A 15,229-nucleotide genomic window follows, 5' to 3' on the forward strand; every position below is an offset into this window, starting at 1 on the left:
AGGAAGCGGAGGGGAAGCGAACTCGGAAGTCGAGGCCCCACGCGGGAAGACAGCCGAACGCAGCGTTCGGAAACGCCGCGCCCGCGCCGCCCACTCCCGGCGCACAATACAGCCAGGCGCCGCCGCGGAGCCCAGAACCGGCCGCGAGCCCGCAAGGTGAGGGCGGGGAGCGCGCGCCGGAGGGACGGCCCAGACGTGCGAGCGAAGGGAGCGTGCGCACGCGCAGAGCCCCCGGCGGGAGCGCGGGAGCAGCGTCGGACGCCGCGGAGAGGCGAGCGCCCGCCTCCTCCTTCTCCCGGAGTGCCTTGCGCGCGCCCGGTGGGCGGGGGGAGGGGAGGGGAGGGGAGGCGGCGGCGGCAGCCATGTTGTTGTGAGTCTCTGTGTCTCACCCTCGGTACCTCGGCGGTTCGGAGGAGGAGGAGGGGGAGGAGAAGGAGGAGGTGGGGTGGGGGGGAGGGAGGTAGGTGGAGAAAGAAGATCTTGCCGCCACCGGAGGCGGAGGAGGGGAGGACGTCTAAGAGCGACGCCGCCGTGTGCCCAACGGTCGGTGTCCCCGGCTGAGGCAGCGCGGCCGCAGCAGCCCCGTAAGTCAGTCGCCCTTGCTCCCTCTCTCCGTGCTCTGGCGCCGCTGGGGCTGCGCCTCGGGCTTTGTGTGGCGGCCTCGGCGGGAGCAGCCCCCCGTGGGGGTGGGGGGAGGATGGACGGGGCCTGCGGGGGCCCGGGACGGCCGCGGCCTGGGCCCGCTCGCACAATGCAGGGGGAGGGGTGCCGGAAGGGGGTGTGCGCCGGGCGCCGGGGGCTCTCGGCTTTCCCGCTCCCTGCCCTCCCCTGCGCCGAAGCCTTGCGGCGCTGGGACCCCCTCTGCTCTCAGGTTGGAGACGGGGCTGTCTGTCGGTCCGCCCGGCCGGCCGGCCGCGGGTTCGGGAAGCGGGGCGAGGCCGGGGGGGTCCAGAGAAGCGCGTGTGTGGGGAGTGGGCGAAGGGGAAGGAGTGGGTCTGCGAGGAGGTGTGGGCAGTCGCGAGGCCCCGAGCGCGGCCCCGAGCAAAGCTGGCGGCAGACCGGTGTGGGTACGAGAGAAACGGCGGCTTGGGTTCGACTGGTTGGGTGCCGTTTAGTAAGAATGTTGTGTTTTTGTTGTTGGAACAGATTCTGAGACTCAAGGATATGCAAATTAGGGCCAAAGAAAAGATTGGCGGCTTCAGACCTTGTAGCCGTAGCTTCCCGTCTGCATGGGCTACATTTAGGGGAAAACATTGTTGAAGGTTTTATGCCCAAGCACGTTTGTAAAAGTTAGTGCTGCTTCCGAGAACATGGCTAGGGGAAACGCACTTTTCTTAACGCTCCTAACACATATTTAAACTTTTGGTATTTGGGGGGGGGGGGCAGTATCGCGGACACAATGGGTGTAATTAGACAATCGTGTCAATTAAAATCCGGACTTAGTATTTCGTGAGATTTTTTTTATCTTCAGAAAACTGGCGACAGATGTTTCTAGTAAAGGTTTTTAGGGAGAGCTTTATTAGAAAAAAAAATGCTTTTAAACGCGTAAGAGAAATGGAATACCTGCAAAGGTATTGTATGCCGAGAGTTTTAATAAAGGGAATTACCGAAGGATTTTAAACGCTTGTTTACTGTTTAAAAAGCCTGTGTACTGCTGAGGTTCATGTTTAATAGATGACCACACCATGTGACCCCGGCGTATTTGAGGATGATTTAAGGAATTCTGCGTAGGGATCCTGTGAAGATACAGATACATATTTTTAATTGGCTAAGCTTTTGTTCTTGGTCGTTTAATATCCTGCTTTTAAAAAAAAAAAATCAGTTGTTTCACCTGCACAGTCATCATAAGTGGTTGTTGGCATTTTCCTTATTGCAAGAATGTCTTTAAAATTCCAATTTTGGGTAAAATTAAGTTATTTAGAATCTTTTGGTGTCCTTGAGGGCAGTTTTTGTACCAGAAAAGGTTTTCTCTAATTTAAAAAATTAAAGTTATATATCAGAAACCTGGTTCTTAAGCTGTTTAGTTTTTGCTTTTAAAGGTCCATTTTCTTTCACAAGTCTAGCTATTTCAAGTTAGATTTTCTGTTAGCATACTTGATCTTCAAACAAAGTAAATTTTAATACATAGTTTTTTAAACTTAATTTGTCTGACTCCAAAGTTCTCTTAGATGTCCCAATATTTAGTAAGATTCTACTTTTAAAAAACAGTCTAAATTACTGCCATATTTAAATGGGACTTAACAAGGTTTTCACTTTAATAGGTCAGTTATTCTTTGGCATTAAAAGTACATAAACCAAATAATGCAGTCTTAACACATATTAATGCTTAAACCTTTCATACTTGTTTATAAATCTTTCTGATGGTGAGAGATAATTTGCCTTCCTGTGTAGGCACTTATCGTAGCTGGCAGACGTAATTATAACTCTGAACCGAGACTCGGGCCAAGTATGAGTCCAGAGCCAATCTTGCCAGTGCCCAGACTGTCTCCTTTTTATAGACACTGACAGGATCTTCATAATTTTAAGTGGAGGTTGCTTCCTATCTCCTGAACTCACGTTCTACATGCTTCCTTATTCAATAACCTTTAAACTTGCTGGGTTTCTAAGATAGGAAAATTGTGTTTTTTTCATTTTCTTAAGACTTACAGATATTTTAAGTGTCTGAATGTTTGTATCTCATGGCTTTGGCTTTCACAGTTTGAGGCCATTTTATTGATGGATGTGATTGAAATAATTGTATTTATAACTGGGTAAGTTTGTTTCTGACATTAGATTTTTATGTTTAGCAATATAGACATTTTTTCATTTAAAAATATATTGCTTTTGTAATGTAAAAGGTGAATTTATGGAAATATTTTTAAGCGTTTCCAGTGAAACACTGTATAGCATTATTACATAGGTTGATGCAAGATAAATGTTTTTTCTTCTCAGAGTTTCAGGTAGCAGTATGTTTAGAAACATAAGGTTAATGTTATATTTTTCCTTGGTGATTTTTTCTTTTAACTCAAATGAAAAATTGGAAGACTTGCCTAAAACATGTGTCACCTTCCTTAATATCTAATACCCAGTCTGTGCTCAGATTTCCTTGATTTTCTCCAAAAAGTATTTTATAGTTAATTTGTTAGACTCAGGATTCAAACTAGGTTTACACAGCATATTTGATCTTTAAGCCTCTTTGTATATATAATAGTCTTCTCTCCCTTTAAAATTTCTTTCGTGTCATAGATATGTTAGTGAAACCAGGTGGTTCCCCCCCTCCCTCCATCCCCTACCACTTTTTTTTAATTCTGGACTGGGAAATTACTTTTCTTCTATCATATATTGATTTTGTTCTATCTCTGTCCTATTTCTGATAAACCAGTATTTAGATCTGGCAGCTTCATTAGTTAGATTGAAGTTTAGTGGTTTTTTTAAAAATATGTTTTTATTGATTTTTAGAGAGTGGAAGGGAGAGAGCTAGAGAGAAACATCATCAGTCAGCTGCCTCCTGCATACCCCGTACTGGGGATCAGTTCCTCAAACGGGCATGTGCCCTGACTAGGAATCAAACCAGTGACCTCTTGGTTATTGGGTTGATGCTCAACTGCTGGGCCACACTGAGTTAGTGGGGTGTTTGTTTTTGAGACAATTCTTTATAGGTGGTGGTGCTGTTTCTCATTAAATTACATCATTAGACATATAATGTCTGCTTCCACTTTTAGGGTAATGGATTAGTAAATAACAAAATAATGCTAATTTAGAAATACTGTTTTGGGGAGGCTCATTTTAAAATATATCTTTGTCATTCCACGTGTATCTTTGACTCATTAGAGCCACTTTGTATTATCTAACAATTTTATAAAGCGTGTCATCTATATTACCATCTATTTGACCTGCTTCTTTCAGATATCTAAAAAGCATCAAAAACTGACATTGATTGAGGGGGTTTAGTGTGTAGATCTTCTCAAAGCAGTATTTTGTTTTTTAAAATAAAGGAACTTCCCTAAACAATATTTTCTTAAATTGAGACAATGACTTATAATCCAAGATACATTGTAAGGACTCAAATATATGCTGATTCTCCTTGAAAGAATTTTAAGGAAAAACTCTCTTGGCCTTATATTTTGCATATATGTAAGTATATGTATACTTATTTATCCTATTTTGCTTTCTTGAGACTATCTGTAAGATTATCCTCAAATAGCTAAAGCATCTTGCACAGAAGTGTTTGGTAAATTTTTATTTAATGTCTCAGTGCTGGTGCTGGAATAATATAATTTCTAATCTTTGAAGATTTGAACTAGAGTCTGAAGATTTCTGGTTTCTGGGAGTCTGTATATTGATAATACTTTTTGTTGTTGAGGACATTCAAGGCCTGGGCAAAGTAGAGAGTGCCCAGGAATTGGGGAGAGAGTGCCCAGGAATTGGGGGGAGAGTGCCCAGGAATTGGGGAGAGAGTGCCCAGGAATTGGGGAGAGAGTGCCCAGGAATTGAGGAGGCGAGGTGGCTGGGTTGCAGGCCCACACCTGACCCCCAGAGGGAAGTTGGATGGGGGTGGTGTTGGCCCAGACACACAGCGGGGAGTACCTGAAAAGTGGATCAAGCAGGCAGAGCCACCAGGGGACCTGTAGGCCAACCCTTGAGAAGGTATCTTAAGTCAGGTGGTGAGTGCCCAGTCCAGAGTCTAGCCCAGGGAATCAGGGTTGGGGCCTGGTTGGGGGTTCCTGGAGCATAGGGGCTGGAGCTCAAGGAGAGTCTGCTGCTTGGACTCAAGCAGCTCCTGGAGGCGGGCATGGAGGTGGTTGTTTTCTACCAAGTGGTCCAGACAGGAATTGATCTGGTGCAACCTGAGTTGATGGCAGCATATTCTGCTTCCCTGAAGCCGTCCGTCATCCTTGCCTTCCTCGCCCGCCTTCACCAGCATGCCCAGGTCCCCATTGAGGCCCAGTATTGCGGGCCTGGGCGCCATAGAGGCCACAAGATGCTTGATAACACGTTCTTGCCAAATTTGTCGTAAAACTTAGCTTGTCTTCAATATAGTTGTCAGTAATATTGTTCTTTATGCAAGTAAAACAAGCACACATAATTCCCCCATGAAGTACATGGACAAACAAGTAGCAAATATCAAAATGTGTTGGTATGGATCTTGACTCAACCACTCCCTAAGTGACTTGTCCAATATTACTAGAAAAGTGTTTGATTCAACTCAATTACTTGGTATTGGTAATTAGTAGAAATTTCTAATGTTAAATCTTTGAAGGCTAATTAATGGTCTATAAATACTTAAATCTGGATTTAGGTTTACATTTCTCATGGATAAGAAAAAGCACTGCTAAACATTTATTTTCTTGATGAATTTGTAGAAGTGATTTAATACACTGAAGAGACAAGGTACTTCTTAAGGATGTCAGCACCTGTTTGTTTGCTCAATGATGATGTTCATTAAAAACACTCCGTGTGTGTGTTTTTAAATATATTTTTATTGATTTCAGAGAGGAAGGGAGGAGAGAGATGAAAACATCAGTAATGAGAGAGAATCATTGATTGGCTGCCTCCTGCACGCCCCACACTGGGGATTGAGCCCGCAACCCAGGCATGTGCCCTTGACTGGAATCAAACCCAGAACCCTTCAGTCAGTAGGCCGACACTCTATCCACTGAGCCAAACCAGCTAGGGCCTCCTTGTAGTGTTTTTAATGACTATCCAATAATAGTAATATTTTATAAATAGTACTTGGTGTGTACTGACTTACATTTATTTGAATTAATATTTTTGTGTAATTTTGTAATTCATGGACAAGGTAGCAACAGCCTCTAGGTGTTAGAGGACTAATTTGGAGAAGTAGTGCCAAGGGGAAGTTGCTTTCGGTCATTTTATGTTGGTGTCTTCAGCATTACAAGAAGTCTGAGGAATAACCTTATTCATTGTCTCTTTATTAAAATGAGCATTGTTTATTTAATATCTATGAAGACATGTATGGTCACTCCACAGATATTAGTTGATTTCATGATCTGAATTTATATTTTATAAAATATCTTAAAATTTTTCATTCAGTATTGAGCATTTAGGTGGCTGTCACACAGTTTCTACCCTACCCCCTCTAACCAGAGTTTAATTTCTACTATGGCCTTAAAATAAAACTAATTTGAAAATGTGATTAGTGTAATATGGTAGAAAGTGCTTTAACACCATTTATTGTAGCTCTAAATGGGTTTTTCTCCTAACTTATTTTTTATTATAGGTATACTAGTAGCCCTGCGCCAGTAGCTCGCTGCTGCCCTCCAGTAGCTTTCCACCCGCTGCCCCGCCCTCCTGTAGCCCCCCCCCGCCCCCCCCCCCCCAATAGCTTGCTGCCCTGCCCCCTCCCGTAGCTCTCCGCAGCCCCTCTCTTCTGCTGATCTGTGATCTGGTCGTGACGCGTCATGGTGTTACGACCATTTGCATATTGCATCTTATTATATAGGATGATGAGGAATTGCATCAGATACTGAGAAAAATTAGTGCTCTTAATGATATAAATGTATAATACTTACTAATGCATGTTCTTGGTTCTTCACACTATTTGTAAATGTTTTGGAACATACATTAGTACATCTAAAAACTGACAGAACTTAACCAAGTTATTTGATGTACTTTTATCTTTTTTTCTCTCACATAATTAGTAATAATGCTGCTTACAGAAAAATTAGCTTCAGGCATACCTTGGAGATATTTTTGGTTTGGTTCCAGACCACCACAATAAAGCATGTATCACAATTAAGCAAGTGGTAATCTTTTTGTTGATAAAGGGTCTTGCCTTTAAATTGTAAAAACACATTTGAGAAGTGCAATAAAGGGAATTGTAATAAAATGATGTATGCCTGTAATGTTGGATTTTAGAATTTAGTAAAACACTGTTCTTTTGCTAGGAAGCAGAATTATAACCTCAAAAACTAACTTTAATTCAAATTTATCTCAAGATTTCACAGGTTCTTAGCCCTAGAAAAGTTTCTATTATGTATCTTCTATATTAGCAAATGCTAATTGTTTAATTATTAAAGGAAGTAATATTGGAAAGTTTCTTTTACACCCTAAGCAGTACTGTGTACTATATATAAGTACTCCTGAATACATTTTCTGTAAGTAAACATAGTTCAATATTATGTAACTGATTGTTAGATATTCTGTTGCTCATTAGAAGAAAAGATTGTTCTTTTTCCTTCCTAAGATCTAAACTTGTCAAATTTATGTCCAAATTCTTACTCTCCACCCCCACCCCGGTCAAGATGATACCAACATTTGTAGCCATATCGGACATAGCAGTTTGGCATTTTGAGTCCCATTTATGGCATATGTGTTACCATGCCCCTTCAACTTTATTATGGGAGTATGGAGGCTATTGCAGGAGAGTTGAAAGTGTTTATTTTCTTTTTGTCCCATTGTTTTGCCCATTTTGTTCTCCATTCTCTTTCTTTTGTTTGAAATAAATGGTAGCACTCTAAACCTATTATTTTCAACCCTTTTCATCTCATGGCACACATAAGCTAATTACTAAACTTCTGTGGCACATCAGAAAAATATTTGTTGCCAATCTGGCAAAAAAAAAATCTATAATTTTGATTCATTCACACTAGATGGCTGTTGATTATTGTGTTGGCTGTTGTCTTTTTTCTTTTTCTTTTTCTTTTTTTTTTTTGACAGTCTAAGGAAAAAGAAAAGGGGTCAGTGCCAGTGAATAATAGTCAGGGGGCATGTTTTAAAAATTCTTGCAGCACACTGATAGAAAGTCATTGCCCTAAAGTGTTTTAAAGTTTTTTCCCTGTAACCTACTTGATCGCTTAAAGAAAATAATAAAATCACCTTTGGTTAAATGTGATCTGAAATCTTCATTATTTTTTAAAATGCATGTAGATAGAATAATTGAAAAAGTTGAAAACGAAGCCCTGATGCTTAACTGTTGGTTTCCTCATATTTGAGAGTGGATTGTCTACTTTCTTTGTGTGAAGCAGTCAAGAGAGTAAATGCATTGAAGGAGAGGTCAGCAAACGATGACCTGCAGGCCAGATCTGGCCCGCTGTCCATTTTTGTTTGGCCCTCTGTCTATGATTGGGGGGAGGGAATCAAAAGAATAATTTTGTGACACATTAAATATATATGAAATTCAGATTTCACTGTTAATAATGTTTCATTAGGACACATCCATGCTTTTTTACTTCTATATTGTTTATGTCTGTTTTTGTGCTAAAAATGCAAAGTTCAGAAGCTGCAGCAGAGACCCACAAAGCCTAAAATGTTTGCTGTCTAGCTCTTTAGAGAAAATGTTTGTTGATCCCTGTGCTGGGCAAATGAAAGAATTGATCCATAGTGGTAAGAGACCTATCACATTTATCCAGAGGTTCTTTACCTTATGACCTCATCTATTTAAACGACAGATAAAAACCTGAAAGTAAGCAAAAAAGAGCTTCAGTAAAGTTTCAGTGCTTTACTCTTGGGGGAAAATTTTTTTGTTATGCTTCTTTATTTATTGATTAATTTGAGAGAAAGGGAGGGAGGGAGACAGAGACAGTGATTTTTGTTGCTCCATTTATTCATGCATTTGTTGGTTGATTTTTGTATGTGCCCTGACCAGGGATCGAACCTGCTATCTTGGCGTATTGGGATGACACTCTAACCAACTGAGCTACCTAGCCAGGGCGAGAAAATTTCTTAAGTCTGCTACTAAGTTTCTTTTTTAATAATAAAAATCTTCCTTCTCTCACCAGTTATACAGATTTATTGTAGAAAGGCAATAAAATTCAGATAAATAGATGAAAGAATTGGTGTACTCTGATCACATAAGAATTATGGATTTTGTTTTATTTCCTTTCAATATTTTGTAACATTACGAGCATTTTCTAAATTATAAACTCAAATATTTTTATAAGCTACATGATACTCCATTTTATAGTAGTGCTGTATTACCTTTGTGGGACAGTTATGCAGTTAATAATTTCAGGATTGCAAGCAACACTACTGCAAATATCTTTGTACATAAAGGTATTTTATATTTAGGTTTTATTTTTAGGATTGATCATCAGAGTTGGGGAGATTGGTTCAAGAGGTAGATGCACTGATATAGATATGATGCCAAATTGTTTTCCTAAAGGATTGTAATTTTAAAATGTGTTCTTGTGTTTGTTAGAGGTAATTTCCTTCTTAGAGCCTGTTTACTCTTAAAAATCTACCATACTTGGATATCTTAGGTTATAGGTTACTGCAAATTAAAAGTAACCTAATTAGAAATATTAGAGGTGGTACTATAACTTTCAAGTCAAGTGATGCTTAACCTGACAGCAAGGCAGGAGGCTGGAATACTAAAAAGACAAACACTGAGCACCCGAAGAGCTTCACAAAGTTATCAATTCTTTCTTTTGTTTTTAAGATTTTAAAAATCGATTTTGAGAGAGAGAAACATCCATGTGAAAGCAAAACATCAATTGGTTCCCTCCTGCATGGCCCTAGTGGGGATCCATCCCAAAAACCAGGCTTGTGCCCTGACCCGGAATCGATCCAGCAACCTTGCAGTGCATGGGTTGTCTCGTAATCAGCCAAGCCACACTGGCCAAGGCAGTGTCCATTCTTTCTAGAGTAGTCTATAATGATGCTCTTGGTGATGATTCATATTTTTCCAAATACAATATTAGGGAAAGAGAGAGAAGGGAAAGAGGGCTAGAGAGATAGAAATATCACCGATTGGCTCCTGCACGGCCCTTAGTGGCGATTGGGCCCCCAACCCAGGCATGTGCCCTAACTGGGGAATGGAGCCAGTAACCTCTTGGTTCATGAGTTGATGCTCAACCACTGAGCCACACCAAAGAACTTTTGAATACATTACCTCTTTGACCTTCACAACAGATATAAGTAAATTAAGATTTAGGGTCCTAACGGGTTTGGCTCAGCGGATAGAGCGTCGGCCTGCAGACTCAAGGGTCCCCGGTTCGATTCTGGTCAAGGGCATGTACCTTGGTTGCGGGCACATCCCCAGGGGGTGGGTGTGCAGGAGGCAGCTGATGGATGTTTCTCTCTCAACGATGTTTCTAACTACCCCTCTCCCCTCCTCTCTGTAAAAAATCAAAATATATTTTAAAGAGAGATTTTTTTTTAAAAAAAAAAAAAGAAACTTAGAAATCAAAGATGTTTAAAGTAGACTATACTAAGTCATTAGTGTGTCAGCCTATATAATCCTATATAATAAAGAGCTAATATGCAAATGGTCGTCAAGCCCTCATGCCCTCACTCAGGGGCCAGGGGACCTGAGGCTGTGCCCCCCCCCCCCCCCCCCGCCCTGCGGGGCTCGACGGGGGTGGGGCTGGCCGGGTCTGGGTGGCCGCACGAGTGGGTGGGGACTTGACTCTGGGTCCTGTGGTGCACCCCTGACTCTGACAGGAGGGAGATTTTCATATACATTTTACTAATTTTCTTTAATATCTGACACTTCTATTATGGAGAAAGGGCAAATAGCAATATTAAAATACCTCCTCTAATTCCTTTTTAATGTGCATGAGTTTCGTGCCCTGGGCCACTAATATTATGATAAAGAATTTAGATTATATGTTACAAAATGATAGGACATATTCCGACTAAGATTTCTTACCTTGATAATTGGGGGTATTTATGTATATAAAATTTTATGTATATGTGTATGTGTTGTGTGATAAAAGAATATTTTGATCTTAAACTGGGTTTTGCTTTAAAACTCAGTGTCATGATGGTATGGCTAGAAATATTTATTATAGTGGATATTGAATGTACATGTAAAGTAGTTCTACAGATATTATAAAATTCATAATACAGTGTTGAAATTTCTGCTTTAAATGGGCTTATGTATTTTAAAGAAATTAAGAGGAAAAAATAGTCTTCTGTACTTATGTACATTCTTCCATTTTTGGTGCTCTTTATTCCTTCCTGATCATCTGAATTTCCATCTGGTATGTTCCCCTTTAGCCTGAAGAATTTCTTTTAAAGCATTTCTGGAGCTAGAAGTCTGTTGTAATGGATTTTCTTTTTATTTAAAAATGTCTTTGTTTTAGCCTTTGTTCTTTAAAGTTATTTCCATCAGATAAAATTCTAGTTTGGCATTTTTTTCTTCTTTCAGCACTTTAAAGTCTGGTCATTTATATTCTGGTCCCGATTGTTTCTAGTGCATAGTCAGTGATCATTTATATAACTTTCCCCTTTCTGTAATGTTTTTTCCTCTAGCTCTTTTCAGGATTTTATTTTTATCTTTGGTTTCCAGCATTTTTATTAGGATGTACATGGGTATGGGTTTTTCCTATTTATCTTGCCTAGGGTTCATTGGTATCTTGAATCTGCAAATTTTGCTTTCATGAAATTGGGGGGAATTTGTGGCTATTGTTTCTTCAAATAATTTTTCCACCTAATTCTCTCTTTTTCTCTTTCTTCAAATTGGAAATCTCTATTGATCTGACTTCAAATTCATTAGCCCTTTATTTCCAATCTGCTGTTAAGTGCATCCAATGACATTTAAAATGTATTTATTTATTTATTTTCAGTTTTAGGGTTTCCTTTTGGTTCTTTCTATAGTTTTGCTTTGCTGAAATTTTGTATTTTTTCTTTGATTAGTAGCATTTTTTTTTCTTTTATCTCTGAACAAAGTTATAGTAGTTGCTTTAAGATCTTTGCTAATTTTAACCCCTGGGTCATCTTGGGGTTGGTCTTTATTAATGGAGTTTTTTGGTATCTATATATGTCTAATAATTTTGGGGGGTTTTGTTCTTTTTTTCATGTCTAATAATCTTGGTTTGTGTTCTAGACATATTTTACATTGAAAATGCTCAATTCTATGGAGAATATTGGTTTCTGATTGTTTTTGTTTTTATGGGACTCAAACTCTGTGACTTCTATGGTGGTCAGCAGCAGATATTTTGTTTAGTTCTTTTCACCTTAATCGGGCTGCTTGGAATCTGTTCCACATGTGGAGTATAGAGATTGTCTAAAAATCTGAGCAGAATTTGGTTGCCTCCTTTTTAAGACTTCCCTTCTTAGTTTCCAGCTGCTCTTTTTGTTCCAAACTCTGTTACTTGGATCTTCAAGCCTTTAAGACTGGGTTGTTTATAGGGATTTCAGTTATTTTATTTATTTTAAATTATAGCTTTATTTTTGTTTATTTTGTCCAGAGTTTATTGTTATCTCTAGGAGGGTTTGTTTGGTTTGGTAGGAGCTACTCCTCCAATTACCATAAAACATATCAGGCTAATTTAAACTCTTTGAGAACAGTGGTCATATTTTAACTCAGTGTTTTCTTTACAAAATCTTACACATTGCCCTGGCTGGTGGGGTGTAGTCCTGTGCACTGAAGGTTTCTGGTTCAATTTTCCCAGTATGGGGTATACAGGAGGCAGCCAATGGATGTTTCCCTCTCACATCTCTTCCTTCCCCCCCCCCCCCCCAAAAAAGAAAAATCTTACACATTGAAAATGCCCAGTAAAAGCTTATTGAACTAATGGATGAATGAAATGTTGGTTGTGTGAGAACTGTTGGTGAACCAGTTTTCCTAACAAGTTAAGAGAAAAGAATAGTTATTTGCTGCCACATATCTTTTTCTTTTTTTCCATAAGACACCAAAAACATTTTTTAATGCCCTTCTGGTACCACGAAGATCCTGAGGATCTTTATTTCAGTGTTATCAAGTAGTACAGTATAGAGATTAACAAACATTACAGTCAGTGCATTTCATGGGTCCTCTGTGTCATTTTAACCCTGAACTTTTTTTTTAACTTTAGTTTATTTTTCATTTAATAATTATTTATTGTTGAAAGTATTACATATGTCCCCTTTTTCCCCATTGACCTCTTCTAGCCACCCCCCCCCCCTCGACCTTCACCACTGCCCTATTGTCTGTGTCCATGGGTTAAGCATACAAGTTCTTTGGTTGATCTCTTACCACCCACCTACCCTCCCCTCCTTCTCTCTGAGGTTCAACAGTCTGTTCCATGCTTCTATGTCTCTGGGACTGTTTTGTTCATCAGTTTATTTTGTTCATTAAATTCCACATATGAGTGAGATCATGCAATACCACATATCTTTGATACAGTATCTGTTCAGATCTTTTGCCCATTTTAAAATTGGGCTATTTATTCTCCTTATTTTTAAAAAGTTTTTCATATATTCTGGATACAGATCCTATATTGGATATGCGATTTGTGGATATTGTTCTTCTAGTCTATGATTTTATTTTTCGCGCTGTGTGTGTGTTTCTATTGAAGGCAAAGATAGTTGGAAATTTTGAAGAGGAGAGATTTGGTTTAGAAATATGAATATGGAGGTGAGGGTCCTAAGAATATACATATATTTCTCAAAGTAATTAGAGTTAAAGAGATTGCTCAGAAGAAAGGATAGAAAAGAGAGTACTTTGGATAGAATAGTAAATGAACACTAGCATTAATTTATGAGTTGAGGTGACAATTAGTCTGTGAAGAAGCAACTGGACACATAAGAAAGTAAAAAAGAATAATATGGGACAAAATAGCAACAGAGAGCAGTATTACAGGAAGGAAGGAGTGCTTTGTAACATAAAAATGCTATGGAATTTTAGAGAGAGATAACTGACTGGAAAAAATAACAGGATTATATTGTAAGGCCCAAAACTTTGAGGGCTATGCATTTATTTTAGGCTTAAGTGCTTTTCTCCAGCAATATTTAACACTATGAGGCAAGGGCCTTTGACTCAAGAACATATTCATTGTCATATGAAAGATAAAAAGCAATTTCAACTATGTTAGAAGTGGAAAAAATAAATACATATTTTAGTTTGTGTTTGAGAGGGATGGAAAGGAATTCTTAAGAAAACATGAGCATTATAATTACAGCTGATTAATTTATGCATTGCTTTGAACTATATCATCACTAAAGTAATTTTAGTGAAGTTTTTTTATTGAAATGAGATCTGCAAATAATGAAATGCTGAGGAATTTTGAAAAACCTTAACTGAAAGATGTAATGCAAAATAATATAATAGGAACTGCAATATAAAAAAAAGATAACTACACTTTAGTACTTGAGCTCGATTCCTCTCTGCTCTTTATTTTCCTTCTATTCTTTTGCTCAAGAAACTAGTAGGTTTTCTTTTCCCCACACAATTTTAAAAAATATTTTTTTATTGAGTTTAGGGAGAGAGAAACATCGATGAGAGAGAAACATCAACATTGATCGGCTGCCTCCTGCACCCCACACACTGGGGATCAAGCCTGCAACCCAGGCATGTGCACTGACAGGGAATTGAACTAGCCACCTCTTGGTGCATGGGTTGACACTCAACCACGGAACCACACTGGCCAGGCTGGCACACAGTTTTTAATGTAGATTGCTGTCATGTGCTCTGTTTAGGAAAACCTGTCTTCATAGAGAAATCTGTTCTTGCCCATCTCAACTCATGCTAACATCAGTAGTAACTAATATGATATAAAAATTAATATAAAAATAGTTGATGCAGTCCATTATTTAAATTTTTCTTTCTACTAATTCTGTTTTTGTTATTCAACAGGTTTGATTTGTGGATGAAATGAATCATGATTTTCAAGCTCTTGCATTAGAATCTCGGGGAATGGGAGAGGTAAATATTTATGAATGCTAAGAATGTATATTTCACTTTGATTATTTGAGCCATTTAGCCTTTTTTAACTGTAAATCTTGAAATTAGTGGTTAATGGTGTAGGTTTTTAAAACCTCCGATTATACACTTATGTAGTTGTGATTTTCAGCTTTTTTTGTGTGTGAGGTATGTGTCCAGTTGATTGGTTAAATACTGTGTTATATTTTGTAATGAATCATAAATACTTTGCTCAGAAAAGAGTCTTCTTGATTCTTGTCCTTCTGTTTTATATATGTATGCTGTTTGCGTTAGGCATACTAAATTGTTCACTATTTTCTCTTCCAAAAATCTCTCCTTGTTTGCTGTTTGCTTAAAAAAAACTTCTAATCCTCGACAAGACTCTGTTGGAAAAGATGCTCATCTATTGTCCTTTTGCTGTCTGCAGTGGAATTATACTTCCTCATCTGACTTCTTACAGATCTTTATATATACTTTATTATATTACTGGTTAGTTTATTGTTTTATATTAGTCTCCTTAGTAGATTGATAGCTTCAAATGATTAGCACACAGTGGGTATTCTAAATTTATTAATGCTTTTTATCAGTCCTGTTAATCTGTGACTTGGGGGATCCCACTTAATCTCATCATTATATTATTTAAGGCATCAAAAATACTTAGTT

General features: G+C 38.9%; 1 protein-coding gene across 4 annotated transcripts in view; it reads left to right on the forward strand.

Annotated features, from left to right (window-relative positions):
* Positions 1-320: 320 nt before the first annotated feature.
* Positions 321-15,229, forward strand: part of PUM2 (pumilio RNA binding family member 2) — a 66,557-nt gene continuing 51,648 nt past the window's right edge. For 2 of the 4 annotated variants that reach the window (XM_081100923.1, XM_081100924.1), the window contains exons 1-2: positions 321-584; positions 14,501-14,569. In XM_081100923.1, coding sequence (XP_080957049.1) covers positions 14,519-14,569 — 51 coding nt within the window. In that variant the 5' untranslated portion in view covers positions 321-584; positions 14,501-14,518. Of the gene's footprint in view, positions 585-14,500; positions 14,570-15,229 lie in introns of those variants that run through there. The other 2 variants (XM_081100925.1, XM_081100926.1) reach the window with 2 other exon arrangements.

The sequence above is a fragment of the Myotis nattereri genome (assembly GCF_964212035.1).
Source record: "Myotis nattereri genome assembly, chromosome: 10".
NCBI classification, from domain to species: domain Eukaryota; kingdom Metazoa; phylum Chordata; class Mammalia; order Chiroptera; family Vespertilionidae; genus Myotis; species Myotis nattereri.